The sequence below is a fragment of the Oncorhynchus nerka genome, linkage group LG2, assembly GCF_034236695.1.
Source record: "Oncorhynchus nerka isolate Pitt River linkage group LG2, Oner_Uvic_2.0, whole genome shotgun sequence".
NCBI lineage: Eukaryota > Metazoa > Chordata > Actinopteri > Salmoniformes > Salmonidae > Oncorhynchus > Oncorhynchus nerka.
The window spans coordinates 6,849,551-6,877,235 of record NC_088397.1 but is presented as its reverse complement, the minus strand read 5'-3'; the positions used below and the strand labels follow the sequence as shown (position 1 = coordinate 6,877,235).

At 54.2% G+C, this 27,685-nt stretch overlaps 1 protein-coding gene across 3 annotated transcripts in view; it reads right to left on the bottom strand.

The window, feature by feature from the left end:
- Positions 1-378: 378 nt before the first annotated feature.
- The window catches only part of tgfbrap1 (transforming growth factor, beta receptor associated protein 1), a 33,466-nt gene continuing 6,159 nt past the window's right edge, over positions 379-27,685 (bottom strand). For all 3 annotated transcript variants that reach the window (XM_065022577.1, XM_065022578.1, XM_065022580.1), the window contains exons 5-12: positions 10,701-10,939; positions 10,359-10,544; positions 9,760-9,817; positions 9,375-9,518; positions 7,669-7,827; positions 6,018-6,177; positions 3,789-4,237; positions 379-3,496 (exon numbers count right to left, since the gene is read on the bottom strand). In XM_065022577.1, the coding sequence (XP_064878649.1) occupies positions 3,305-3,496; positions 3,789-4,237; positions 6,018-6,177; positions 7,669-7,827; positions 9,375-9,518; positions 9,760-9,817; positions 10,359-10,544; positions 10,701-10,939 (1,587 nt within the window). In that variant the 3' untranslated portion in view covers positions 379-3,304. The remainder of the gene's footprint in view (positions 3,497-3,788; positions 4,238-6,017; positions 6,178-7,668; positions 7,828-9,374; positions 9,519-9,759; positions 9,818-10,358; positions 10,545-10,700; positions 10,940-27,685) is intronic.

Genomic DNA, 27,685 nt, shown 5'->3' with positions numbered 1-27,685 from the left:
TATATAGGGAATAGAGTGCATCCCAAACGGCTAGAGGTCCTGGTCAAATGAGGTGTATTATATAGGGAATAGGGTGCATCCCAAACAGCTAGAGGTCCTGGTCAAATGTAGTGTATTATATAGGGAATAGGGTGCATCCCAAATGGCCAGAGGTCCTGGTCAAATGTAGTGTATTATATAGGGAATAGGGTGCATCCCAAACAGCTAGAGGTCCTGGTCAAATGTAGTGTATTATATAGGGAATAGTGTGCCACCTGAGAAACAGACAGACACAACACCCTTCACCAACAGAGAAACAAACTGGATATCAGAGAAGAAGAACAGAGAAGGAAGTGTGTGTGTGTGTGTGTGTGTGTGTAAAAGAGGAGTTTCACTTAGTCTGTGCTCATCAAATGGTCTATTGCAAAATCCATCAAAAAGTTTGACATTTCACACATTTTAAAAAGTCAAAATAGTTTTTTTGACAGACAAATCAGTTTGCTATAAACATTGCAAGCAGGGTGAGAACAAAACAACTAAAGCATTTAAACAGACAGACTGACTGCATTGCAATGCATTTTCCCTTTTACTGTTCACAAAACGCTCATCTGGTTTTAACGCGTCGGCACAAAAAACAAATGATATTTTACCGGCTAATTTGCATAATTGAAGGATTCCCTGTAAATCAATGTGTTAATAAAAAGGCTGATTTCTTGCTTTGTTCGACCCACAATCATGTTGTTCACTGATCGACATGAACTGGGACCTTAGAGATGGAGAGAGATCAGTACTTGGAAATAACACTATTTGCATGGACTTTGCCACGGAGCACTTCCACCATTTTAAAGTAGTCAACTGGACAGCGATTCCTATGAGTTGGGAGCGATCGGTCAATGATCAAAGCATTGTCTTCTTCAAATTGGTTTGCTTAGTTTTGTAAATGGCTTTAAGCTACATTAAAGCCTTGTAGTGGCCACAACAAATGAACGATAAGATTTGGTTCAAGACCCCGGGCAATGCAGGTGGAGGTAAATCACTAATATTAGCGATACACTTTCTCAAACATAAAAAAAAAAGAAGAAAATGTACTACTTTAAAATGGTGATAGCCTCAATGGTGCTGCTCATGCTGTCACTGATGCCATAATGGGACAGATACAAAGCCGAGAACTCTATAAATAGGACATAGCTTAGCCTGAGTGCCAGTCTGTTTGGGTCACCATGACAACTCCTTGTCACTCATAGTCATGCCAAAAATAATTGGCTTGACTAATAGCAATGAAGTTGGCATGAGCACGAACAGATCTGGGATCAGGTTAAACGTTTGCTTGGTTAGTGAAACATTAGCCAATTCTTCTGTTCAGTGTTTTAGCATTTCACATCCCATAGAGCTGGGTCATGTTCATCAGGGAACACCGAAGCAAAATGTTTCGCAGTGGAAAAGGAAAACAAGTTTGTTTTTCGAGATGGCTCAGCTAGTCCCGATCACGTTTACTTCAGTTTGGTGCCTAATGAATACGGCCCTGGTCAGAGCTGAAACCAGCTAGCATCAGGATAGCTGGATGTTTCAACCCCACCTTGGTTAGCAAAGTGAAAACCAAACCATTGTTTTTTTTTGCTTGAAGGCAGAGAGACAGTTCTTAAGTAGTGTGGACACAATGTTCGGGTAGGGGAGCAGGTTGGAGGGGTGAGAGAGAGTGTGTGCAACACAGCAGAACATTTAGCAACAATTAGGAACTCTCCTGGCTGTGAACACAGCCTCACTGGGGAATCATCGTCTTCAAGTTCAGTCTCAGATACCAGCAGCAGAGAGGAGCCACTGTAGTGAAGGAGGAGATGTCTAACTGGTCTGCTTGTACTGTGTTCTGCAGTAAGACCCTCCCCAGGGATAGACTCAAGCTCATCTCAGGTTTGGGCCAGGACAGACATAGCAGAGGGGTTCAGCACTAGACCAGGACAGACATAACAGAGGAGGGGTTCAGCACTAGACCAGGACAGACATAACAGAGGATCAGGACAGACATAACAGAGGAGGGGTTCAGCATTTAGACCAGGACATAACAGAGGAGGGGTTCAGCACTAGACCAGGACAGACATAACAGAGGAGGGGTTCAGCACTAGACCAGGACAGACATAACAGAGGAGGGGTTCAGCACTAGACCAGGACAGACATAACAGAGGAGGGGTTCAGCACTAGACCAGGACAGACATAACAGAGGAGGGGTTCAGCACTAGACCAGGACAGACATAACAGAGGAGGGGTTCAGCACTAGACCAGGACAGACATAACAGAGGAGGGGTTCAGCACTAGACCAGGACAGACATAACAGAGGAGGGGTTCAGCACTAGACCAGGACAGACATAACAGAGGAGGGGTTCAGCACTAGACCAGGACAGACATAACAGAGGAGGGGTTCAGCACTAGACCAGGACAGACATAACAGAGGAGGGGTTCAGCACTAGACCAGGACAGACATAACAGAGGAGGGGTTCAGCACTAGACCAGGACAGACATAACAGAGGAGGGGTTCAGCACTAGACCAGGACAGACATAACAGAGGAGGGGTTCAGCACTAGACCAGGACAGACATAACAGAGGAGGGGTTCAGCACTAGACCAGGACAGACATAACAGAGGAGGGGTTCAGCACTAGACCAGGACATAACAGAGGAGGGGTTCAGCACTAGACCAGGACAGAGCAGAGGAGGGGTTCAGCACTAGACCAGGACAGAGCAGAGGGGTTCAGCACTAGACCAGGACATAACAGAGGAGGGGTTCAGCACTAGACCAGGACAGAACAGAGGAGGGGTTCAGCACTAGACCAGGACAGAGCAGAGGAGGGGTTCAGCACTAGACCAGGACAGAGCAGAGGAGGGGTTCAGCTCTAGACCAGGACAGACTGTAGGTTTCACTTCAATGTTAAAGTCATTATAGATGGATGTGGAGTTAAGGTCTTGTTGTAGAACTTCATTCACAACTCAGTCGGTCATCAGTCTCCCTGTTGTTTATGCATGGTGGCACTGGAATAAATACCTTCCTTCCCACACACACACACACACACACACACACACACACACACACACACACACACACACACAGTAGAGAAGTGTGGTCAGCTCTGTGTTTCTGAGTATGCTCCAGGACTACTCCCACTACGCTAGACCACGGTAGCCATGGTAACCTCTGTGCTTTTATCCCCCATAGTCATCATCTGATGTGACCCCCCCCCCCCCAGACGCAACCAATCACAGCCCGGGCTGCTGCTAGGCTCCTCCCATCACACTGGCTCTGGGCGAGGCTTGGGTGGTGATGGTGGTCAAGGGGCTTCATGTGTGGTTGTTGCTATTGGCTAGTTGTCTCCTGGTGGGCGAGTCTCGTACCACCCTCTGGGCGGCACAGTGTGTGTGTACGGGCACGCCTCCTGGAAGACACACACAGTCCGGCTCGCTGAAGGTGTTGTGGCACAGAACACACCCCTTCTTCTGTGATACCAGGACTGGGCTCCTCCTCTGCTTCAACTGATGACACGACAACAAGGCCACAGTTACATCTCACCTTCATCACGACTCAGCAGAACGTAGGAGCAATTACAAAGAGTTAAAATCAGGAGAGCTTTGTCGTAAACATACAGAGTTGTGTGTGTGTGTGTTGTTGTGAATGGGGATATATTACTGCACTGTTGGAGCTAGAAACACAAGCATTTCGCTACACCCGCAATAACATCTGCTGAACACGTGTATGTGACCAAAAAAAATGTGATTTGATTTTGTGTGTGTTTGACGTGTGTGTGTCGCGTCGTTCCAATCTCACCCTGTCGTGCTGCAGCTGTATGTTCTCTGACCTCGCCAGCCCCAGTGCAACCTGGGAGGTGCGGCAGGCGTGCATACTCCCCCGCAGGGCGCGTCCGAGGAACGGGCGAAGCAGCTGCAGGGACCAGCCTTCAGGAAGCAGGTCCAGCACGCGCACAGCGTCGAACACCTCCCCGTGCCGGTTTAACAGGTCCACCGCTGCCATCTCCAGCTCCCCGGTGACAGTACTACTGGGAATGTCCCGGTCCAGATAGACCCCCAGGAGGAGGTGGAAGAGGCTCTGCTGGTAGGCCGGGTCCCGGGAGGCGGAACCCCACACGCAGTAGGCCTCCGCAGCGGGGAAGTCTTTGAGCTGGTGCACCAGGATGTGTAACGCCTTATCGTGCTCCTCTAGTTTCCCGTGGAGCGTGGCTCTCTCCAGAAACAACTGGTCACATTCCTGGATCTTACCTGAGGGAGGGAGGGGGAGACAGAGCCATAGGTTATAGTAGGTTATAACCACGTCATCGTGGATAAAACCAGTGTTATAGTAGGTTATAACCATGTCATAGTGGATAGACCAGGGTTATAGCAGGTTATAACCACATTATCATGGATAAAACCAGGGTTATAGCAGGTTATAACCACTTTATCATGGATAAAACCAGGATTATAGCAGGTTATAACCTTGTCATCATGGATACAACCAGGGTTATAGCAGGTTATAACCACGTCATCATGGATACAACCAGGGTTATAGTAAGTTATAACCACGTCATCGTGGATAAAACCAGGGTTATAGTAGGTTATAACCACGTCATCGTGGATAAGACCAGGATTATAGCAGGTTATAACCACGTCATCGTGGATAAGACCAGGGTTATAGCAGGTTATAACCACGTCATCGTGGATAAAACCAGGGTTATAGCAGGTTATAACCACGTCATGAATACAACCAGGGTTATAGTAGGTTATAACCACGTCATCGTGGATAAACCAGGGTTATAACCACGCAGGTTAAGACCAGGGTTATAGCAGGTTATAACCACGTCATCGTGGATAAGACCAGGGTTATAGCAGGTTATAACCACGTCATCGTGGATAAAACTAGGGTTATAGCAGGTTATAACCACGTCATCGTGGATAAAACTAGGGTTATAGCAGGTTATAACCACGTCATGAATACAACCAGGGTTATAGTAGGTTATAACCACGTCATCGTGGATAAGACCAGGGTTATAGCAGGTTATAACCACGTCATCGTGGATAAGACCAGGGTTATAGCAGGTTATAACCACGTCATCGTGGATAAAACCAGGGTTATAGCAGGTTATAACCACGTCATGAATACAACCAGGGTTATAGTAGGTTATAACCACGTCATCGTGGATAAACCAGGGTTATAGCAGGTTATAACCACGTCATCGTGGATAAGACCAGGGTTATAGTAGGTTATAACCACGTCATCGTGGAGACAACCAGGGTTATAGCAGGTTATAACCACGTCATCGTGGATAAGACCAGGGTTATAGCAGGTTATAACCACGTCATCGTGGATAAAACCAGGGTTATAGCAGGTTATAACCACGGGTTATAGCAATAAAACCAGGGTTATAGCAGGTTATAACCACGTCATCGTGGATAAAACCAGGGTTATAGCAGGTTATAACCACGTCATCGTGGATAAAACCAGGGTTATAGCAGGTTATAACCACGTCATCGTGGATAAAACCAGGGTTATAGCAGGTTATAACCACGTCCTTTTTGGAGTGACCCCATTATTCTGTGGATAAAACCAGGGTTATAGCAGGTTATAACCACGTCATCGTGGATAAAACCAGGGTTATAGCAGGTTATAACCACGTCATCGTGGATAAGACCAGGGTTATAGCAGGTTATAACCACGTCATCGTGGATAAAACCAGGGTTATAGCAGGTTATAACCACGTCATCGTGGATAAAACCAGGGTTATAGCAGGTTATAGACATTCTGTCCTTTTTGGAGGACCCCATTATTCTGCCAGGAAACTAAATGTAGTGTATTGGTATCATCTCATGTTTAAACAGTAACAATACTTCAACTGGACGAGATCAAACTAAAATATTGTTTAAAAACGTGGAAATCAACAACATTGGCCACATCCAAAATTACACCCCATTCCTGATGTAGTGCACTACTTTTGACCTGAGCCCTGTGCACTGGATACGGAATAGGGTGTAATTTGGGACACAATGACAATGGACAGCTCACCCAGTAGTAGTTGGACGCGGTACAGGCTGGACTCCCTGAGGAGGAGCTGGAGTTTGTCCCGGGCTACAGACACCTGTTGGTCCACTGGGGGGGACTGAGACAGGAGAGACAGGACTCTGTCTGTGTACTGCACTGCCAGGTGGGTGTGGAGCTTCTCTTTCTACAGAGAGACAGAGAGTTACATACAGTAGACAGAGAGGCAGAGAGAGAGACAGAGAGTTACACACAGTAGACAGAGAGGCAGAGAGAGAGACAGAGAGTTACATACAGTAGACAGAGAGGCAGAGAGAGAGACAGAGAGTTACATACAGTAGACAGAGAGAGAGACAGAGAGTTACATACAGTAGACAGAGAGAGAGAGAGAGTTACATACAGTAGACAGAGAGAGAGACAGAGAGTTACATACAGTAGACAGAGAGAGAGACAGAGTTACATACAGTAGACAGAGAGAGAGACAGAGAGTTACATACAGTAGACAGAGAGAGAGACAGAGAGTTACATACAGTAGACAGAGAGAGAGACAGAGAGTTACATACAGTAGACAGAGAGAGAGACAGAGAGTTACATACAGTAGACAGAGAGGCAGAGAGAGAGACAGAGAGTTACACACAGTAGACAGAGAGGCAGAGAGAGAGACAGAGAGTTACACACAGTAGACAGAGAGGCAGAGAGAGAGACAGAGAGTTACATACAGTAGACAGAGAGGCAGAGAGAGAGACAGAGAGTTACATACAGTAGACAGAGAGAGAGACAGAGAGTTACATACAGTAGTGATAGAGGAAAATATGTTTGAAATGACTAATTATGTATACATTCCAATCAGAAACTGACTAGTCCAAATGCTATAATGTACTGTCCCTCTTGCTCCCTTTCACAATTGTATATAATGTAGTCAGGAAGTTTAGTAACAATGAAGGTCTGTTCTTTAAGTTCATTCAGTTGTACAAATCTCCAGGTGGTGGGAACGGACCATCTCCAAAATGGTCGGGAATGTTGATTTATGCTGACTGGCCTTGACTTCGTGCTGATAACGCGGAGGCTTGAGAATTAGAGGGGCCCTCTGTTTGTGAAACGGAACGTTTGGAAAACGCTGACGTCATTTTCAGTTTATAACCTGTGGTAATGTGTGTAAGCATTTAGTACTCTCTGGAATTAAACGCTCTTTACCTGGCTTTTAAGACTGGTCTCGATCTACTTCATGCATAATTAATGAACTTACACCTCATTAATGAATAGAAACGAGTGTGAAATTGGTTTTGGCAATTAAAGCATAGAGTAATTTAGAATTTCTCTATCAAGTAGACAGAGAGGCAGAGAGAGAGACACAGAGAGAGAGACAGAGAGAGAGACAGAGAGACAGACACAGACACAGAGAGAGAGACAGAGAGAGAGACAGAGAGAGAGACAGAGAGAGAGACACAGAGAGAGACACAGAGAGAGACAGAGAGAGAGACAGAGAGAGACACAGAGAGAGAGACAGAGAGAGACAGAGAGAGACACAGAGAGAGAGACACAGAGAGAGAGAGAGAGAGAGAGGCAGAGAGAGAGAGAGACAGACAGAGAGAGAAGTAAAGACCAAGCGCCAGGGGAAGTTCAAGGAGGTAAATCGTGGAGTATGGAATATGTTCTGAAGTCCTGTGTATGTTCTGACCTGTATCCGTCGGCCCAGCACCAGGTGTTCCAGGTAGAGCAGCAGAGCCTGGCTGTGTTTCCCCAGGTACGTGATGACGTCGTCTGGGTTCACCTGGTCCTTCTGCTCCTTAACCTGGTCCTGACCCACCGGCCTCCTGGTGAAGATCTGCACCCCTATCTAGAGAGACCACAGATAAACACCTATAGAATTAGAGTCTTCTTTACTCCTACGGGTATATCCAAAATGGCCGGCAGTCGACATCATTACTTAGTTTCTGCTAGAACTTAGGGCCCTGGTCAAAAGTAGTACACAATATAGGGCCCTGGTCAAAAGTAGTATACAATATAGGGATTAAGGCAGTGCTAGCTGTGCCACTAGAGGAGCAGGGGTCTAAGGCATCGCTGTGCCACTAGAGGAGCAGGGGTCTAAGGTAGTGCTGTGCCACTAGAGGAGCAGTGGTCTAAGGCAGTGCTGTGCCACTAGAGGAGCAGGGGTCTAAGGCATCGCTGTGCCACTAGAGGAGCAGTGGTCTAAGGCATCGCTGTGCCACTAGAGGAGCAGTGGTCTAAGGCATCGCTAGCTGTGCCACTAGAGGAGCAGTGGTCTAAGGCATCGCTAGCTGTGCCACTAGAGGAGCAGTGGTCTAAGGCATCGCTAGCTGTGCCACTAGAGGAGCAGTGGTCTAAGGCATCGCTGTGCCACTAGAGGAGCAGGGGTCTAAGGCATCGCTAGCTGTGCCACTAGAGGAGCAGGGGTCTAAGGCATCGCTAGCTGTGCCACTAGAGGAGCAGGGGTCTAAGGCATCGCTGTGCCACTAGAGGAGCAGTGGTCTAAGGCATCGCTGTGCCACTAGAGGAGCAGTGGTCTAAGGCATCGCTAGCTGTGCCACTAGTGGAGCAGGGGTCTAAGGCAGTGCTGTGCCATTAGAGGAGCAGGGGTCTAAGGCAGTGCTGTGCCACTAGAGGAGCAGGGGTCTAAGGCATCGCTGTGCCACTAGAGGAGCAGGGGTCTAAGGCATCGCTGTGCCACTAGAGGAGCAGTGGTCTAAGGCAGTGCTGTGCCACTAGAGGAGCAGGGGTCTAAGGCATCGCTGTGCCATTAGAGGAGCAGGGGTCTAAGGCATCGCTGTGCCACTAGAGGAGCAGGGGTCTAAGGCATCGCTGTGCCATTAGAGGAGCAGGGGTCTAAGGCATCGCTGTGCCACTAGAGGAGCAGTGGTCTAAGGCATCGCTGTGCCACTAGAGGAGCAGGGGTCTAAGGCATCGCTGTGCCACTAGAGGAGCAGGGGTCTAAGGCAGTGCTGTGCCACTAGAGGAGCAGGGGTCTAAGGCAGTGCCACTAGAGGAGCAGGGGTCTAAGGCATCGCTGTGCCACTAGAGGAGCAGGGGTCTAAGGCAGTGCTGTGCCACTAGAGGAGCAGGGGTCTAAGGCAGTGCTAGCTGTGCCACTAGAGGAGCAGTGGTCTAAGGCAGTGCTGTGCCACTAGAGGAGCAGTGGTCTAAGGCAGTGCTGTGCCACTAGAGGAGCAGGGGTCTAAGGCAGTGCTGTGCCACTAGAGGAGCAGTGGTCTAAGGCAGTGCTGTGCCACTAGAGGAGCAGTGGTCTAAGGCAGTGCTGTGCCACTAGAGGAGCAGTGGTCTAAGGCAGTGCTAACTGGTCCTGGTCAAAAGTAGTATACAATATAGGGATTAAGGTGCCATTTGGAAACGCAGACAGAAACGTACCGTCTGGTCTCTCTGCAGGGCCCAGTCCGCATATTTCCACACCAGGTCCAGGTTGGAACAGAAACCCAGGAAGTCCACAATGTACTCATACAGGTCAGACCTGGTAGAGTCCTGAAGGTCCCCATTCACTACCCGCACCCACAACTACAGGAGGAGAGGAGAGATGCAACTTACAACCCCATAGACATTTCATTACAATTCATATTAAATTAATAATCAAGATAATGGATTGGATTTATAGGGCTTTTCATCCTAGGTGCTCAAAACGCATTCGTTTAAGATGTGGCCAGGTTTGATTAGATTTATTTGATTTGCCATATAAAGAGCCATGGTGGTACGGTCACCGTGTTCATACTAAGGTAGTGTACAGTAGTAGCATGTTTACCTGTAGAGCAGCTGCATCCTGTCCGTTATAATGGTAGAGGAGGCCTAGTGCAAAATACCTGATGTTCAGGAGAAAGATAAACCAACATAAAAAAAACACTCATTACACACTTTAAAGGCAATAGCATAGCAGGCTACTTTGAATGTAATATCTTAGTGCCCACTAGGCTAACTATAGTAGTGCCCACTAGACTGGGCTAGGCTAGCTGTCGTACAGGCTGGGCTAGGCTAGCTGCCGTACCGTCTGGGCTAGCTGTCGTACCGGCTGGGCTAGGCTAGCTGCTGTACCGTCTGGGCTAACTGTCGTACCGGCTGGGCTAGGCTAGCTACCGTACCCGCTAGGCAAGGCTAGCTGCCGTACCCGCTAGGCAAGGCTAGCTGCCGTACCCGCTAGGCAAGGCTAGCTGTCGTACCGGCTGGGCTAGGCTAGCTACCGTACCCGCTAGGCAAGGCTAGCTGCCGTACCCGCTAGGCTAGGCTAGCTGCAGTACCCGCTAGGCTAGCTGCAGTACCCGCTAGGCTAGCTGCAGTACCCGCTAGGCTAGCTGCCGTACCCGCTAGGCTAGCTGCAGTACCCGCTAGGCTAGCTGCAGTACCCACTTGTGGTGTTTCTCTAGCCAGGGGGCGCTGTCTGCCAGTAAACAGGCGTTGGGGGAGGCCAGCAGGTCCAGAAGACTCTCGTGGTCCTGCTCAGCGTACAGCTTCAACAGAGCCGTGTCCACGTCCTCCCGGCATCCGTTAGCCCCCTCCGTGCTTCGCACCTCACCCAGGTACGTGATGAGGAACCTAGAATAATAAGAATAATAAGAATAATAATAGCCATTTAGCAGCCACTTTATTCTGTATTTTACATACAGATGGTCCTGGGAATCAAACCAACTATTATTGGGGTTGCAATCATCATACTCTGCCAACTGAGCTACAGAGGACCACGTCTCTTACCTCTTGCACCTCTGGACCTTGTCCTGGTCCCCCTGCGCCAGCTGGTTGAGGTCGGCGAACCCGTGGAGCGGCGGGTGGCAGCGGGCGAAGGAGGAGGAGGCCGGGAGGAGGAGAGGGTAGAGGGAGATCAACTCCCGGACGTCCAACTGACCCGTCCTGAAGTGTTCTTTCGCTTCGAGAAACTGAAGCTGTCCAAACTGTATGAATCCTGCTTGCTGGAGGATTCTTTTGTGCAATATCTGAGGAAGGGGGAGGGTGAGGGGGAGGGGGTGAGGGGGGTGTAATGAAAGAGAAAGTTAAAGATGCATCACATCTCATCCCTCTTATTCTATATTTTACATTTCACAAGGATACAATCACCCCAGTTAAATGAGCCACCTGGGTACTCACAAAATACCAAAATAAACTATAGAAATGAACTTTTTTTTGTTATTAAAAATGCCACCTTTTTTCCAATTTCGTGGTATCCAATTGGTAGTTACAGTCTTGTCCCATCGCTGCAACTCTCATAGGGACTCGGGAGAGGAGAAGGTCGAGTGCTTCTTGACACAATGCCCACTTAACCTGGAAGCCAGCCGCACCAATGTGTCGGAGGAAACACAGTACAACTGGCGACCGTGTCAGCGTGCACTGCTCCCGGCCCACCACAGGAATCGCAATGGGACAAGAACATCCCTGCCGGCCAAACCCTCCCCTAACCCGGACGACGCTGGGCCAATTGTGCGCCGCCCCATGGGTCTCCTGGTTGCAGTCGGCTGCGACACAGCCTGGACTCGAACCAGGATCTCTAATAGCCTTAGACCACTGCTCCACTAGTGGCACAGCTAGCGCTGCATTAGACCCCTGCTCCACTAGTGGCACAGCACTGCCTTAGACCCCTGTTCCACTAGTGGCACAGCTAGCACTGCCTTAGACCCCTGCTCCACTAGTGGCACAGCTAGCACTGCCTTAGAACACTGCTCCTCTAGTGGCACAGCTAGCACTGCCTTAGACCACTGCTCCTCTAGTGGCACAGCTAGCACTGCCTTAGACCACTGCTCCTCTAGTGGCACAGCTAGCACTGCCTTAGACCACTGCTCCTCTAGTGGCACAGCACTGCCTTAGACCCCTGCTCCTCTAGTGGCACAGCACTGCCTTAGACCCCTGCTCCTCTAGTGGCACAGCTAGCACTGCCTTAGACCACTGCTCCTCTAGTGGCACAGCACTGCCTTAGACCCCTGCTCCTCTAGTGGCACAGCACTGCCTTAGACCCCTGCTCCTCTAGTGGCACAGCACTGCCTTAGACCCCTGCTCCTCTAGTGGCACAGCACTGCCTTAGACCACTGCTCCTCTAGTGGCACAGCACTGCCTTAGACCCCTGCTCCTCTAGTGGCACAGCTAGCACTGCCTTAGACCACTGCTCCTCTAGTGGCACAGCACTGCCTTAGACCCCTGCTCCTCTAGTGGCACAGCACTGCCTTAGACCCCTGCTCCTCTAGTGGCACAGCACTGCCTTAGACCCCTGCTCCACTAGTGGCACAGCGATGCCTTAGACCCCTGCTCCTCTAGTGGCACAGCACTGCCTTAGACCACTGCTCCTCTAGTGGCACAGCACTGCCTTAGACCCCTGCTCCTCTAGTGGCACAGCACTGCCTTAGACCCCTGCTCCTCTAGTGGCACAGCACTGCCTTAGACCCCTGTTCCACTAGTGGCACAGCACTGCCTTAGACCCCTGCTCCTCTAGTGGCACAGCACTGCCTTAGACCCCTGCTCCTCTAGTGGCCACTGCCTTAGACCCCTGCTCCTCTAGTGGCACAGCACTGCCTTAGACCCCTGCTCCTCTAGTGGCACAGCACTGCCTTAGACCCCTGCTCCTCTAGTGGCACAGCACTGCCTTAGACCCCTGCTCCTCTAGTGGCACAGCACTGCCTTAGACCCCTGCTCCTCTAGTGGCACAGCACTGCCTTAGCCCCCTGCTCCTCTAGTGGCACAGCACTGCCCCTTCTAGTGGCACAGCACTGCCTTAGACCCTGCTCCTCTAGTGGCACAGCACTGCCTTAGACCCTGCTCCTCTAGTGGCACAGCACTGCCTTAGACCCCTGCTCCTCTAGTGGCACAGCACTGCCTTAGACCCCTGCTCCTCTAGTGGCACAGCACTGCCTTAGACCCCTGCTCCTCTAGTGGCACAGCACTGCCTTAGACCACTGCTCCTCTAGTGGCACAGCACTGCCTTAGACCACTGCTCCTCTAGTGGCACAGCACTGCCTTAGACCACTGCTCCTCTAGTGGCACAGCACTGCCTTAGACCCTGCTCCTCTAGTGGCACAGCACTGCCTTAGACCACTGCTCCTCTAGTGGCACAGCACTGCAGTGCAGCACTAGACCACTGCTCCTCTAGTGGCACAGCACTGCCTTAGACCCCTGCTCCTCTAGTGGCACAGCACTGCCTTAGACCCCTGCTCCTCTAGTGGCACAGCACTGCCTTAGACCCTGCTCCTCTAGTGGCACAGCACTGCCTTAGACCCCTGCTCCTCTAGTGGCACAGCACTGCCTTAGACCCCTGCTCCTCTAGTGGCACAGCACTGCCTTAGACCACTGCTCCTCTAGTGGCACAGCACTGCCTTAGACCCTGCTCCTCTAGTGGCACAGCACTGCCTTAGACCCTGCTCCTCTAGTGGCACAGCACTGCCTTAGACCCCTGCTCCTCTAGTGGCACAGCACTGCCTTAGACCCCTGCTCCTCTAGTGGCACAGCACTGCCTTAGACCCTGCTCCTCTAGTGGCACAGCACTGCCTTAGACCCCTGCTCCTCTAGTGGCACAGCACTGCCTTAGACCCCTGCTCCTCTAGTGGCACAGCACTGCCTTAGACCCTGCTCCTCTAGTGGCACAGCACTGCCTTAGACCTGCTCCTCTAGTGGCACAGCACTGCCTTAGACCCCTGCTCCTCTAGTGGCACAGCACTGCCTTAGACCACTGCTCCTCTAGTGGCACAGCACTGCCTTAGACCCCTGCTCCTCTAGTGGCACAGCACTGCCTTAGACCCTGCTCCTCCTAGTGGGCACAGCACTGCCTTAGACCCCTGCTCCTCTAGTGGCACAGCACTGCCTTAGACCCTGCTCCTCTAGTGGCACAGCACTGCCTTAGACCACTGCTCCTCTAGTGGCACAGCACTGCCTTAGACCCTGCTCCTCTAGTGGCACAGCACTGCCTTAGACCCCTGCTCCTCTAGTGGCACAGCACTGCCTTAGACCCCTGCTCCTCTAGTGGCACAGCACTGCCTTAGACCCCTGCTCCTCTAGTGGCACAGCACTGCCTTAGACCACTGCTCCTCTAGTGGCACAGCACTGCCTTAGACCACTGCTCCTCTAGTGGCACAGCACTGCCTTAGACCCCTGCTCCTCTAGTGGCACAGCACTGCCTTAGACCCCTGCTCCTCTAGTGGCACAGCACTGCCTTAGACCCTGCTCCTCTAGTGGCACAGCACTGCCTTAGACCCCTTAGACCCCTGCCCTCTAGTGGCACAGCACTGCCTTAGACCCCTGCTCCTCTAGTGGCACAGCACTGCCTTAGACCACTGCTCCTCTAGTGGCACAGCACTGCCTTAGACCCCTGCTCCTCTAGTGGCACAGCACTGCCTTAGACCACTGCTCCTCTAGTGGCACAGCACTGCCTTAGACCCCTGCTCCTCTAGTGGCACAGCACTGCCTTAGACCCCTGCTCCTCTAGTGGCACAGCACTGCCTTAGACCACTGCTCCTCTAGTGGCACAGCACTGCCTTAGACCACTGCTCCTCTAGTGGCACAGCACTGCCTTAGACCCTGCTCCTCTAGTGGCACAGCACTGCCCACTGCTCCTCTAGTGGCACCACTGCCTGCCCTCTAGTGGCACAGCACTGCCTTAGACCCCTGCTCCTCTAGTGGCACAGCACTGCCTTAGACCACTGCTCCTCTAGTGGCACAGCACTGCCTTAGACCACTGCTCCTCTAGTGGCACAGCACTGCCTTAGACCCCTGCTCCTCTAGTGGCACAGCACTGCCTTAGACCCCTGCTCCTCTAGTGGCACAGCACTGCCTTAGACCACTGCTCCTCTAGTGGCACAGCACTGCCTTAGACCCCTGCTCCTCTAGTGGCACAGCACTGCCTTAGACCACTGCTCCTCTAGTGGCACAGCACTGCCTTAGACCCCTGCTCCTCTAGTGGCACAGCACTGCCTTAGACCCCTGCTCCTCTAGTGGCACAGCACTGCCTTAGACCACTGCTCCTCTAGTGGCACAGCACTGCCTTAGACCACTGCTCCTCTAGTGGCACAGCACTGCCTTAGACCACTGCTCCTCTAGTGGCACAGCACTGCCTTAGACCCCTGCTCCTCTAGTGGCACAGCACTGCCTTAGACCCCTGCTCCTCTAGTGGCACAGCACTGCCTTAGACCCCTGCTCCTCTAGTGGCACAGCACTGCCTTAGACCACTGCTCCTCTAGTGGCACAGCACTGCCTTAGACCACTGCTCCTCTAGTGGCACAGCACTGCCTTAGACCACTGCTCCTCTAGTGGCCAGCACTTAGACCACTGCTCCTGGCACAGCACTGCCTTAGACCACTGCTCCTCTAGTGGCACAGCACTGCCTTAGACCACTGCTCCTCTAGTGGCACAGCACTGCCTTAGACCACTGCTCCTCTAGTGGCACAGCACTGCCTTAGACCACTGCTCCTCTAGTGGCACAGCACTGCCTTAGACCACTGCTCCTCTAGTGGCACAGCACTGCCTTAGACCACTGCTCCTCTAGTGGCACAGCACTGCCTTAGACCACTGCTCCTCTAGTGGCACAGCACTGCACTGCCAGCACTGCCTTAGACCACTGCTCCTCTAGTGGCACAGCACTGCCTTAGACCACTGCTCCTCTAGTGGCACAGCACTGCCTTAGACCACTGCTCCTCTAGTGGCACAGCACTGCCTTAGACCCCTGCTCCTCTAGTGGCACAGCACTGCCTTAGCACTGCTCCTCTAGTGGCACAGCACCACTGACCCCTGCTCCTCTAGTGGCACAGCACTGCCTTAGACCCCTGCTCCTCTAGTGGCACAGCACTGCCTTAGACCCCTGCTCCTCTAGTGGCACAGCACTGCCTTAGACCCCTGCTCCTCTAGTGGCACAGCACTGCCTTAGACCACTGCTCCTCTAGTGGCACAGCACTGCCTTAGACCACTGCTCCTCTAGTGGCACAGCACTGCCTTAGACCCCTGCTCCTCTAGTGGCACAGCACTGCCTTAGACCACTGCTCCTCTAGTGGCACAGCACTGCCTTAGACCACTGCTCCTCTAGTGGCACAGCACTGCCTTAGACCACTGCTCCTCTAGTGGCACAGCACTGCCTTAGACCACTGCTCCTCTAGTGGCACAGCACTGCCTTAGACCCCTGCTCCTCTAGTGGCACAGCACTCCTCCCCTGCTCCTCTAGTGGCACAGCACTGCCTTAGACCCCTGCTCCTCTAGTGGCACAGCAGCACAGCACTGCCTTAGACCACTGCTCCTCTAGTGGCACAGCACTGCCTTAGACCACTGCTCCTCTAGTGGCACAGCACTGCCTTAGACCACTGCTCCTCTAGTGGCACAGCACTGCCTTAGACCACTGCTCCTCTAGTGGCACAGCACTGCCTTAGACCACTGCTCCTCTAGTGGCACAGCACTGCCTTAGACCACTGCTCCTCTAGTGGCACAGCACTGCCTTAGACCACTGCTCCTCTAGTGGCACAGCACTGCATTGCCTCCTCTAGTTAGACCACTGCTCCTCTAGTGGCACAGCACTGCCTTAGACCACTGCTCCTCTAGTGGCACAGCACTGCCTTAGACCACTGCTCCTCTAGTGGCACAGCACTGCCTTAGACCACTGCTCCTCTAGTGGCACAGCACTGCCTTAGACCACTGCTCCTCTAGTGGCACAGCACTGCCTTAGACCACTGCTCCTCTAGTGGCACAGCACTGCCTTAGACCACTGCTCCTCTAGTGGCACAGCACTGCCTTAGACCACTGACCACTCCTCTAGTGGCACAGCACTGCCTTAGACCCCTGCTCCTCTAGTGGCACAGCACTGCCTTAGACCCCTGCTCCTCTAGTGGCACAGCACTGCCTTAGACCCCTGCTCCTCTAGTGGCACAGCACTGCCTTAGACCACTGCTCCTCTAGTGGCACAGCACTGCCTCCACTGCTCCTCTAGTGGCACAGCACTGCCTTAGACCACTGCTCCTCTAGTGGCACAGCACTGCCTTAGACCACTGCTCCTCTAGTGGCACAGCCTTAGACCACTGCCTTAGACCACTGCTCCTCTAGTGGCACAGCACTGCCTTAGACCACTGCTCCTCTAGTGGCACAGCACTGCCTGGCACCACTGCTCCTCTAGTGGCACAGCACTGCCTTAGACCCCTGCTCCTCTAGTGGCACAGCACACTGCCTTAGACCACTGCTCCTCTAGTGGCACAGCACTGCCTTAGACCACTGCTCCTCTAGTGGCACAGCACTGCCTTAGACCACTGCTCCTCTAGTGGCACAGCACTGCCTTAGACCACTGCTCCTCTAGTGGCACAGCACTGCCTTAGACCACTGCTCCTCTAGTGGCACAGCACTGCCTTAGACCACTGCTCCTCTAGTGGCACAGCACTGCCTTAGACCACTGCTCCTCTAGTGGCACAGCACTGCCTTAGACCCCTGCTCCTCTAGTGGCACAGCACTGCCTTAGACCCTGCTCCTCTAGTGGCACAGCACTGCCTTAGACCCCTGCTCCTCTAGTGGCACAGCACTGCCTTAGACCACTGCTCCTCTAGTGGCACAGCACTGCCTTAGACCCCTGCTCCTCTAGTGGCACAGCACTGCCTTAGACCCCTGCTCCTCTAGTGGCACAGCACTGCCTTAGACCCCTGCTCCTCTAGTGGCACAGCACTGCCTTAGACCACTGCTCCTCTAGTGGCACAGCACTGCCTTAGACCACTGCTCCTCTAGTGGCACAGCACTGCCTTAGACCACTGCTCCTCTAGTGGCACAGCGATCTAGTGGCACAGCACTGCCTTAGACCCTGCTCCTCTAGTGGCACAGCACTGCCTTAGACCCCTGCTCCTCTAGTGGCACAGCACTGCCTTAGACCCCTGCCTTGGCACAGCTAGACCCTGCTCCTCTAGTGGCACAGCACTGCCTTAGACCACTGCCTCTAGTGGCAGACCACCACTGCCCTCTAGTGGCACAGCCTTAGACCCCTGCGCTGCCTTAGACCCCTGCTCCTCTAGTGGCACAGCACTGCCTTAGACCCCTGCTCCTCTAGTGGCACAGCACTGCCTTAGACCACTGCTCCTCTAGTGGCACAGCACTGCCTTAGACCACTGCTCCTCTAGTGGCACAGCACTGCCTTAGACCACTGCTCCTCTAGTGGCACAGCACTGCCTTAGACCACTGCTCCTCTAGTGGCACAGCACTGCCTTAGACCACCTGCTCCTCTAGTGGCACAGCACTGCCTTAGACCACTGCTCCTAGACCACTGCCCTCTAGTGGCACAGCACTGCCTTAGACCACTGCTCCTCTAGTGGCACAGCACTGCCTTAGACCACTGCTCCTCTAGTGGCACAGCACTGCCTTAGACCACTGCTCCTCACAGCACTAGTGGTGGCACAGCACTGCCTTAGACCACTGCTCCTCTAGTGGCACAGCACTGCCTTAGACCACTGCTCCTCTAGTGGCACAGCACTGCCTTAGACCCCTGCTCCTCTAGTGCACTGCACAGTGGCACAGCACTGCCTTAGACCACTGCTCCTCTAGTGGCACAGCACTGCCTTAGACCCTGCTCCTCTAGTGGCACAGCACTGCCTTAGACCCCTGCTCCTCTAGTGGCACAGCACTGCCTTAGACCCCTGCTCCTCTAGTGGCACAGCACTGCCTTAGACCACTGCTCCTCTAGTGGCACAGCACTGCCTTAGACCCCTGCTCCTCTAGTGGCACAGCACTGCCTTAGACCCTGCTCCTCTAGTGGCACAGCACTGCCTTAGACCACTGCTCCTCTAGTGGCACAGCACTGCCTTAGACCAGCTGCTCCTTAGACCACTGCTCCTCTAGTGGCACAGCACTGCCTTAGACCCTGCTCCTCTAGTGGCACAGCACTGCCTTAGACCACTGCTCCTCTAGTGGCACAGCACTGCCTTAGACCACTTAGTGGCACAGCACTGCCTTAGACCACTGCTCCTCTAGTGGCACAGCACTGCCTTAGACCACTGCTCCTCTAATGGCACAGCACTGCCTTAGACCACTGCTCCTCTCACAGCACTGCCTTGTGTGGCACAGCACTGCCTTAGACCACTGCTCCTCTAGTGGCACAGCACTGCCTTAGACCACTGCTCCTCTAGTGGCACAGCACTGCCTTAGTGGCACCACTGCTGCCCTCTAGTGGCACAGCACTGCCTTAGACCACTGCTCCTCTAGTGGCACAGCACTGCCTTAGACCACTGCTCCTCTAGTGGCACAGCACTGCCTTAGACCACTGCTCCTCTAGTGGCACAGCACTGCCTTAGACCACTGCTCCTCTAGTGGCACAGCACTGCCTGCTCTCCTCTAGTGGCACAGCACTGCCTTAGACCACTGCTCCTCTAGTGGCACAGCACTGCCTTAGACCCTGCTCCTCTAGTGGCACAGCACTGCCTTAGACCCCTGCTCCTCTAGTGGCACAGCACTGCCTTAGACCCCTGCTCCTCTAGTGGCACAGCACTGCCTTAGACCACTGCTCCTCTAGTGGCACAGCACTGCCTTAGACCACTGCTCCTCTAGTGGCACAGCACTGCCTTAGACCCCTGCTCCTCTAGTGGCACAGCACTGCCTTAGACCCTGCTCCTCTAGTGGCACAGCACTGCCTTAGACCACTGCTCCTCTAGTGGCACAGCACTGCCTTAGACCACTGCTCCTCTAGTGGCACAGCACTGCCTTAGACCACTGCTCCTCTAGTGGCACAGCACTGCCTTAGTGGCACCCCTGCTCCTCTAGTGGCACAGCACTGCCTTAGACCCCTGCTCCTCTAGTGGCACAGCTAGCACTGCCTTAGACCACTGCTCCTCTAGTGGCACAGCAGCCACTGCCCTCTAGTGGCACAGCACTGCCTTAGACCCTGCTCCTCTAGTGGCACAGCACTGCCTTAGACCCCTGCCTTAGACCACTGCTCCTCTAGTGGCACAGCACTGCCTTAGACCCCTGCTCCTCTAGTGGCACAGCACTGCCTTAGACCCCTGCTCCTCTAGTGGCACAGCACTGCCTTAGACCCTGCTCCTCTAGTGGCACAGCACTGCCTTAGACCACTGCTCCTTAGTGGCACAGCACTGCCTTAGACCACTGCTCCTCTAGTGGCACAGCACTGCCTCTAGACCACAGCACTGCTCCTCTAGTGGCACAGCACTGCCTTAGACCACTGCTCCTCTAGTGGCACAGCACTGCCTTAGACCACTGCTCCTCTAGTGGCACAGCACTGCCTTAGACCACTGCTCCTCTAGTGGCACAGCACTGCCTTAGACCCTGCTCCTCTAGTGGCACAGCACTGCCTTAGACCACTGCTCCTCTAGTGGCACAGCACTGCCTTAGACCCCTGCTCCTCTAGTGGCACAGCACTGCCTTAGACCACTGCTCCTCTAGTGGCACAGCACTGCCTTAGACCACTGCTCCTCTAGTGGCACAGCACTGCCTTAGACCACTGCTCCTCTAGTGGCACAGCACTGCCTTAGACCCTGCTCCTCTAGTGGCACAGCACTGCCTTAGACCACTGCTCCTCTAGTGGCACAGCACTGCCTTAGACCACTGCTCCTCTAGTGGCACAGCACTGCCTTAGACCACTGCTCCTCTAGTGGCACAGCACTGCCTTAGACCACTGCTCCTCTAGTGGCACAGCACTGCCTTAGACCACTGCTCCTCTAGTGGCACAGCACTGCCTTAGACACTGCCTTAGTGGCACCACTGCCTTAGACCACTGCTCCTCTAGTGGCACAGCACTGCCTTAGACCCCTGCTCCTCTAGTGGCACAGCACTGCCTTAGACCACTGCTCCTCTAGTGGCACAGCACTGCCTTAGACCCCTGCTCCTCTAGTGGCACAGCACTGCCTTAGACCCCTGCTCCTCTAGTGGCACTGCCTTAGACAGCAGACCACTGCTCCTCTAGTGGCACAGCACTGCCTTAGACCTTAGACCCCTGCTCCTCTAGTGGCACAGCACTGCCTTAGACCACTGCTCCTCTAGTGGCACAGCACTGCCTTAGACCACTGCTCCTCTAGTGGCACAGCACTGCCTTAGACCACTGCTCCTCTAGTGGCACAGCAGTGACCCCTGCACAGCACTGCCTTAGACCACTGCTCCTCTAGTGGCACAGCACTGCCTTAGACCACTGCTCCTCTAGTGGCACAGCACTGCCTTAGACCACTGCTCCTCTAGTGGCACAGCACTGCCTTAGACCACTGCTCCTCTAGTGGCACAGCACTGCCTTAGACCACTGCTCCTCTAGTGGCACAGCACTGCCTTAGACCACTGCTCCTCTAGTGGCACAGCACTGCCTTAGACCACTGCTCCTCTAGTGGCACAGCACTGCCTTAGACCACTGCTCCTCTAGTGGCACAGCACTGCCTTAGACCACTGCCCTCTAGTGGCACAGCACTGCCTTAGACCCCTGCTCCTCTAGTGGCACAGCACTGCCTTAGACCCAGCACTGCCTTAGACCACTGCTCCTCTAGTGGCACAGCACTGCCTTAGACCCCTGCTCCTCTAGTGGCACAGCACTGCCTTAGACCACTGCTCCTCTAGTGGCACAGCACTGCCTTAGACCACTGCTCCTCTAGTGGCACAGCACTGCCTTAGACCACTGCTCCTCTAGTGGCACAGCACTGCCTTAGACCCTGCTCCTGCTCCTCTAGTGGCACAGCACTGCCTTAGACCACTGCTCCTCTAGTGGCACAGCACTGCCTTAGACCACTGCTCCTCTAGTGGCACAGCACTGCCTTAGACCACTGCTCCTCTAGTGGCACAGCACTGCCTTAGACCACTGCCTCTAGTGGCACAGCACCCTTAGACCACTGCTCCTCTAGTGGCACAGCACTGCCTTAGACCCTGCTCCTCTAGTGGCACAGCACTGCCTTAGACCACTGCTCCTCTAGTGGCACAGCACTGCCTGCCTTAGTGGCCACTGCTCCTCTAGTGGCACAGCACTGCCTAGTGGCACAGCACTGCCTTAGACCACTGCTCCTCTAGTGGCACAGCACTGCCTTAGACCCCTGCTCCTCTAGTGGCACAGCACTGCCTTAGACCACTGCTCCTCTAGTGGCACAGCACTGCCTTAGACCACTGCTCCTCTAGTGGCACAGCACTGCCTTAGACCACTGCTCCTCTAGTGGCACAGCACTGCCTTAGACCACTGCTCCTCTAGTGGCACAGCACTGCCTTAGACCACTGCTCCTCTAGTGGCACAGCACTGCCTTAGACCACTGCTCCTCTAGTGGCACAGCACTGCCTTAGACCACTGCTCCTCTAGTGGCACAGCACTGCCTTAGACCACTGCTCCTCTAGTGGCACAGCTAGCACTGCCTTAGACCACTGCCCTCTAGTGGCACAGCACTGCCTTAGACCCCCCTGCTCCTCTAGTGGCACAGCACTGCCTTAGACCCCTGCTCCTCTAGTGGCACAGCACTGCCTTAGACCACTGCTCCTCTAGTGGCACAGCACTGCCTTAGACCACTGCTCCTCTAGTGGCACAGCACTGCCTTAGACCACTGCTCCTCTAGTGGCACAGCACTGCCTTAGACCACTGCTCCTCTAGTGGCACAGCACTGCCTTAGACCACTGCTCCTCTAGTGGCACAGCACTGCCTTAGACCACTGCCCTCTAGACAGCACTGCCTTAGACCACTGCTCCTCTAGTGGCACAGCACTGCCTTAGACCACTGCTCCTCTAGTGGCACAGCACTGCCTTAGACCACTGCTCCTCTAGTGGCACAGCACTGCCTTAGACCACTGCTCCTCTAGTGGCACAGCAGCACTGCCTTAGACACTGCCTTAGACAGCACTGCTTAGACCCTGCTCCTCTAGTGGCACAGCACTGCCTTAGACCACTGCTCCTCTAGTGGCACAGCACTGCCTTAGACCACTGCTCCTCTAGTGGCACAGCACTGCCTTAGACCCCTGCTCCTCTAGTGGCACAGCACTGCCTTAGACCCCTGCTCCTCTAGTGGCACAGCACTGCCTTAGACCCCTGCTCCTCTAGTGGCACAGCACTGCCTTAGACCCCTGCTCCTCTAGTGGCACAGCACTGCCTTAGACCACTGCTCCTCTAGTGGCACAGCACTGCCTTAGACCACTGCTCCTCTAGTGGCACAGCACTGCCTTAGACCCCTGCTCCTCTAGTGGCACAGCACTGCCTTAGACCCCTGCTCCTCTAGTGGCACAGCACTGCCTTAGACCCTGCTCCTCTAGTGGCACAGCACTGCCTTAGACCCTGCCTTAGACCACTGCCTTAGACCCCTGCTCCTCTAGTGGCACAGCACTGCCTTAGACCACTGCTCCTCTAGTGGCACAGCACTGCCTTAGACCCTGCTCCTCTAGTGGCACAGCACTGCCTTAGACCCCTGCTCCTCTAGTGGCACAGCACTGCCTTAGACCCTGCTCCTCTAGTGGCACAGCACTGCCTTAGACCCTGCTCCTCTAGTGGCACAGCACTGCCTTAGACCACTGCTCCTCTAGTGGCACAGCACTGCCTTAGACCACTGCTCCTCTAGTGGCACAGCACTGCCTTAGACCCTGCCCTCTAGTGGCACAGCACTGCCTTAGACCACTGCTCCTCTAGTGGCCAGCACTGCCTGACCACTGCCTCTAGTGGCACAGCACTGCCTTAGACCACTGCCTTAGACCCCTGCTCCTAGTGGCACAGCACTGCCTTAGACCCCTGCTCCTCTAGTGGCACAGCACTGCCTTAGACCCCTGCTCCTCTAGTGGCACAGCACTGCCTTAGACCACTGCTCCTCTAGTGGCACAGCACTGCCTTAGACCACTGCTCCTCTAGTGGCACAGCACTGCCTTAGACCACTGCTCCTCTAGTGGCACAGCACTGCCTTAGACCCCTGCTCCTCTAGTGGCACAGCACTGCCTTAGACCCCTGCTCCTCTAGTGGCACAGCACTGCCTTAGACCCCTGCTCCTCTAGTGGCACAGCACTGCCTTAGACCCCTGCTCCTCTAGTGGCACAGCACTGCCTTAGACCACTGCTCCTCTAGTGGCACAGCACTGCCTTAGACCACTGCTCCTCTAGTGGCACAGCACTGCCTTAGACCCTGCTCCTCTAGTGGCACAGCACTGCCTTAGACCACTGCTCCTCTAGTGGCACAGCACTGCCTTAGACCCCTGCTCCTCTAGTGGCACAGCACTGCCTTAGACCACTGCTCCTCTAGTGGCACAGCACTGCCTTAGACCACTGCTCCTCTAGTGGCACAGCACTGCCTTAGACCACTGCTCCTCTAGTGGCACAGCACTGCCTTAGACCACTGCTCCTCTAGTGGCACAGCACTGCCTTAGACCACTGCTCCTCTAGTGGCACAGCACTGCCTTAGACCACTGCTCCTCTAGTGGCACAGCGATGCCTTAGACCCCTGCTCCTCTAGTGGCACAGCACTGCCTTAGACCCCTGCTCCTCTAGTGGCACAGCTAGCACTGCCTTAGACCACTGCTCCTCTAGTGGCACAGCTAGCACTGCCTTAGACCACTGCCCCTCTAGTGGCACAGCTAGCGCTGCCTTAGACCCCTGCTCCTCTAGTGGCACAGCACTGCCTTAGACCCCTGCTCCTCTAGTGGCACAGCACTGCCTTAGACCACTGCTCCTCTAGTGGCACAGCACTGCCTTAGACCACTGCTCCACTAGTGGCACAGCACTGCCTTAGACCCCTGCTCCTCTAGTGGCACAGCACTGCCTTAGACCACTGCTCCTCTAATGGCACAGCACTGCCTTAGACCACTGCTCCTCTAGTGGCACAGCACTGCCTTAGACCACTGCTCCTCTAATGGCACAGCACTGCCTTAGACCACTGCTCCTCTAGTGGCACAGCACTGCCTTAGACCACTGCTCCTCTAGTGGCACAGCGCTGCCTTAGACCACTGCTCCTCTAGTGGCACAGCACTGCCTTAGACCCCTGCTCCTCTAGTGGCACAGCTAGCACTGCCTTAGACCACTGCTCCTCTAGTGGCACAGCACTGCATTGCATTAGACCACTGCTCCTCTAGTGGCACAGCACTGCCTTAGACCACTGCTCCTCTAGTGGCACAGCACTGCCTTAGACCACTGCTCCTCTAGTGGCACAGCACTGCCTTAGACCACTGCTCCTCTAGTGGCACAGCACTGCCTTAGACCACTGCTCCTCTAGTGGCACAGCACTGCCTTAGACCACTGCTCCTCTAGTGGCACAGCACTGCCTTAGACCACTGCTCCTCTAGTGGCACAGCACTGCCTTAGATCACTGCTTCTCTAGTGGAACAGCACTGCCTTAGACCACTGCTCCTCTAGTGGCACAGCACTGCCTTAGACCCCTGCTCCTCTAGTGGCACAGCACTGCCTTAGACCACTGCTCCTCTAGTGGCACAGCACTGCCTTAGACCCCTGCTCCTCTAGTGGCACAGCACTGCCTTAGACCACTGCTCCTCTAGTGGCACAGCACTGCCTTAGACCACTGCTCCTCTAGTGGCACAGCACTGCCTTAGACCACTGCTCCTCTAGTGGCACAGCACTGCCTTAGACCCTGCTCCTCTAGTGGCACAGCACTGCCTTAGACCACTGCTCCTCTAGTGGCACAGCACTGCCTTAGACCACTGCTCCTCTAGTGGCACAGCACTGCCTTAGACCACTGCTCCTCTAGTGGCACAGCACCCTTAGACCACTGCCCTCTAGTGGCACAGCACTGCCTTAGACCCCTGCTCCTCTAGTGGCACAGCTAGCACTGCCTTAGACCACTGCTCCTCTAGTGGCACAGCTAGCACTGCCTTAGACCACTGCTCCTCTAGTGGCACAGCTACTGCCTTAGACCACTGCCTTAGACCCCTGCTCCTCTAGTGGCACAGCACTGCCTTAGACCCCTGCTCCTCTAGTGGCACAGCACTGCCTTAGACCACTGCTCCTCTAGTGGCACAGCACTGCCTTAGACCACTGCTCCACTAGTGGCACAGCACTGCCTTAGACCACTGCTCCTCTAGTGGCACAGCACTGCCTTAGACCACTGCTCCTCTAATGGCACAGCACTGCCTTAGACCACTGCTCCTCTAGTGGCACAGCACTGCCTTAGACCACTGCTCCTCTAATGGCACAGCACTGCCTTAGACCACTGCTCCTCTAGTGGCACAGCACTGCCTTAGACCACTGCTCCTCTAGTGGCACAGCACTGCATTGCATTAGACCACTGCTCCTCTAGTGGCACAGCACTGCCTTAGACCCCTGCTCCTCTAGTGGCACAGCACTGCCTTAGACCACTGCTCCTCTAGTGGCACAGCACTGCCTTAGACCACTGCTCCTCTAGTGGCACAGCACTGCCTTAGACCACTGCTCCTCTAGTGGCACAGCACTGCCTTAGACCACTGCTCCTCTAGTGGCACAGCACTGCCTTAGACCACTGCTCCTCTAGTGGCACAGCACTGCCTTAGACCACTGCTCCTCTAGTGGCACAGCACTGCCTTAGACCACTGCTCCTCTAGTGGCACAGCACTGCCTTAGACCCCTGCTCCTCTAGTGGCACAGCACTGCCTTAGACCCCTGCTCCTCTAGTGGCACAGCACTGCCTTAGACCCCTGCTCCTCTAGTGGCACAGCACTGCCTTAGACCACTGCTCCTCTAGTGGCACAGCACTGCCTTAGACCCCTGCTCCTCTAGTGGCACAGCACTGCCTTAGACCCCTGCTCCTCTAGTGGCACAGCACTGACCTTAGACCACTGCTCCTCTAGTGGCACAGCACTGCCTTAGACCACTGCTCCTCTAGTGGCACAGCACTGCCTTAGACCACTGCTCCTCTAGTGGCACAGCACTGCCTTAGACCACTGCCCTTAGACCCTGCTCCTCTAGTGGCACAGCACTGCCTTAGACCCCTGCTCCTCTAGTGGCACAGCTAGCACTGCCTTAGACCACTGCTCCTCTAGTGGCACAGCTAGCACTGCCTTAGACCACTGCCCTCTAGTGGCACAGCTAGCGCAGACCACTGCTCCTCTAGTGGCACAGCACTGCCTTAGACCCCTGCTCCTCTAGTGGCACAGCACTGCCTTAGACCACTGCTCCTCTAGTGGCACAGCACTGCCTTAGACCACTGCTCCACTAGTGGCACAGCACTGCAGCCTTAGTGGCACAGCACTGCCTTGCCACTGCTCCTCTAGTGGCACAGCACTGCCTTAGACCACTGCTCCTCTAGTGGCACAGCACTGCCTTAGACCACTGCTCCTCTAGTGGCACAGCACTGCCTTAGACCACTGCTCCTCTAGTGGCACAGCACTGCCTTAGACCACTGCTCCTCTAGTGGCACAGCACTGCCTTAGACCACTGCTCCTCTAGTGGCACAGCACTGCCTTAGACCACTGCTCCTCTAGTGGCACAGCACTGCCTTAGACCCCTGCTCCTCTAGTGGCACAGCTAGCACTGCCTTAGACCACTGCTCCTCTAGTGGCACAGCACTGCCTTAGACCACTGCTCCTCTAATGGCACAGCACTGCCTTAGACCACTGCTCCTCTAGTGGCACAGCACTGCCTTAGACCACTGCTCCTCTAGTGGCACAGCGCTGCCTTAGACCACTGCTCCTCTAGTGGCACAGCGCTGCCTTAGACCACTGCTCCTCTAGTGGCACAGCGATGCCTTAGACCCCTGCTCCTCTAGTGGCACAGCACTGCCTTAGACCCCTGCTCCTCTAGTGGCACAGCTAGCACTGCCTTAGACCACTGCTCCACTAGTGGCACAGTTAGCACTGCCTTAGACCACTGCTGCACTAGTGGCACAGCGATGCC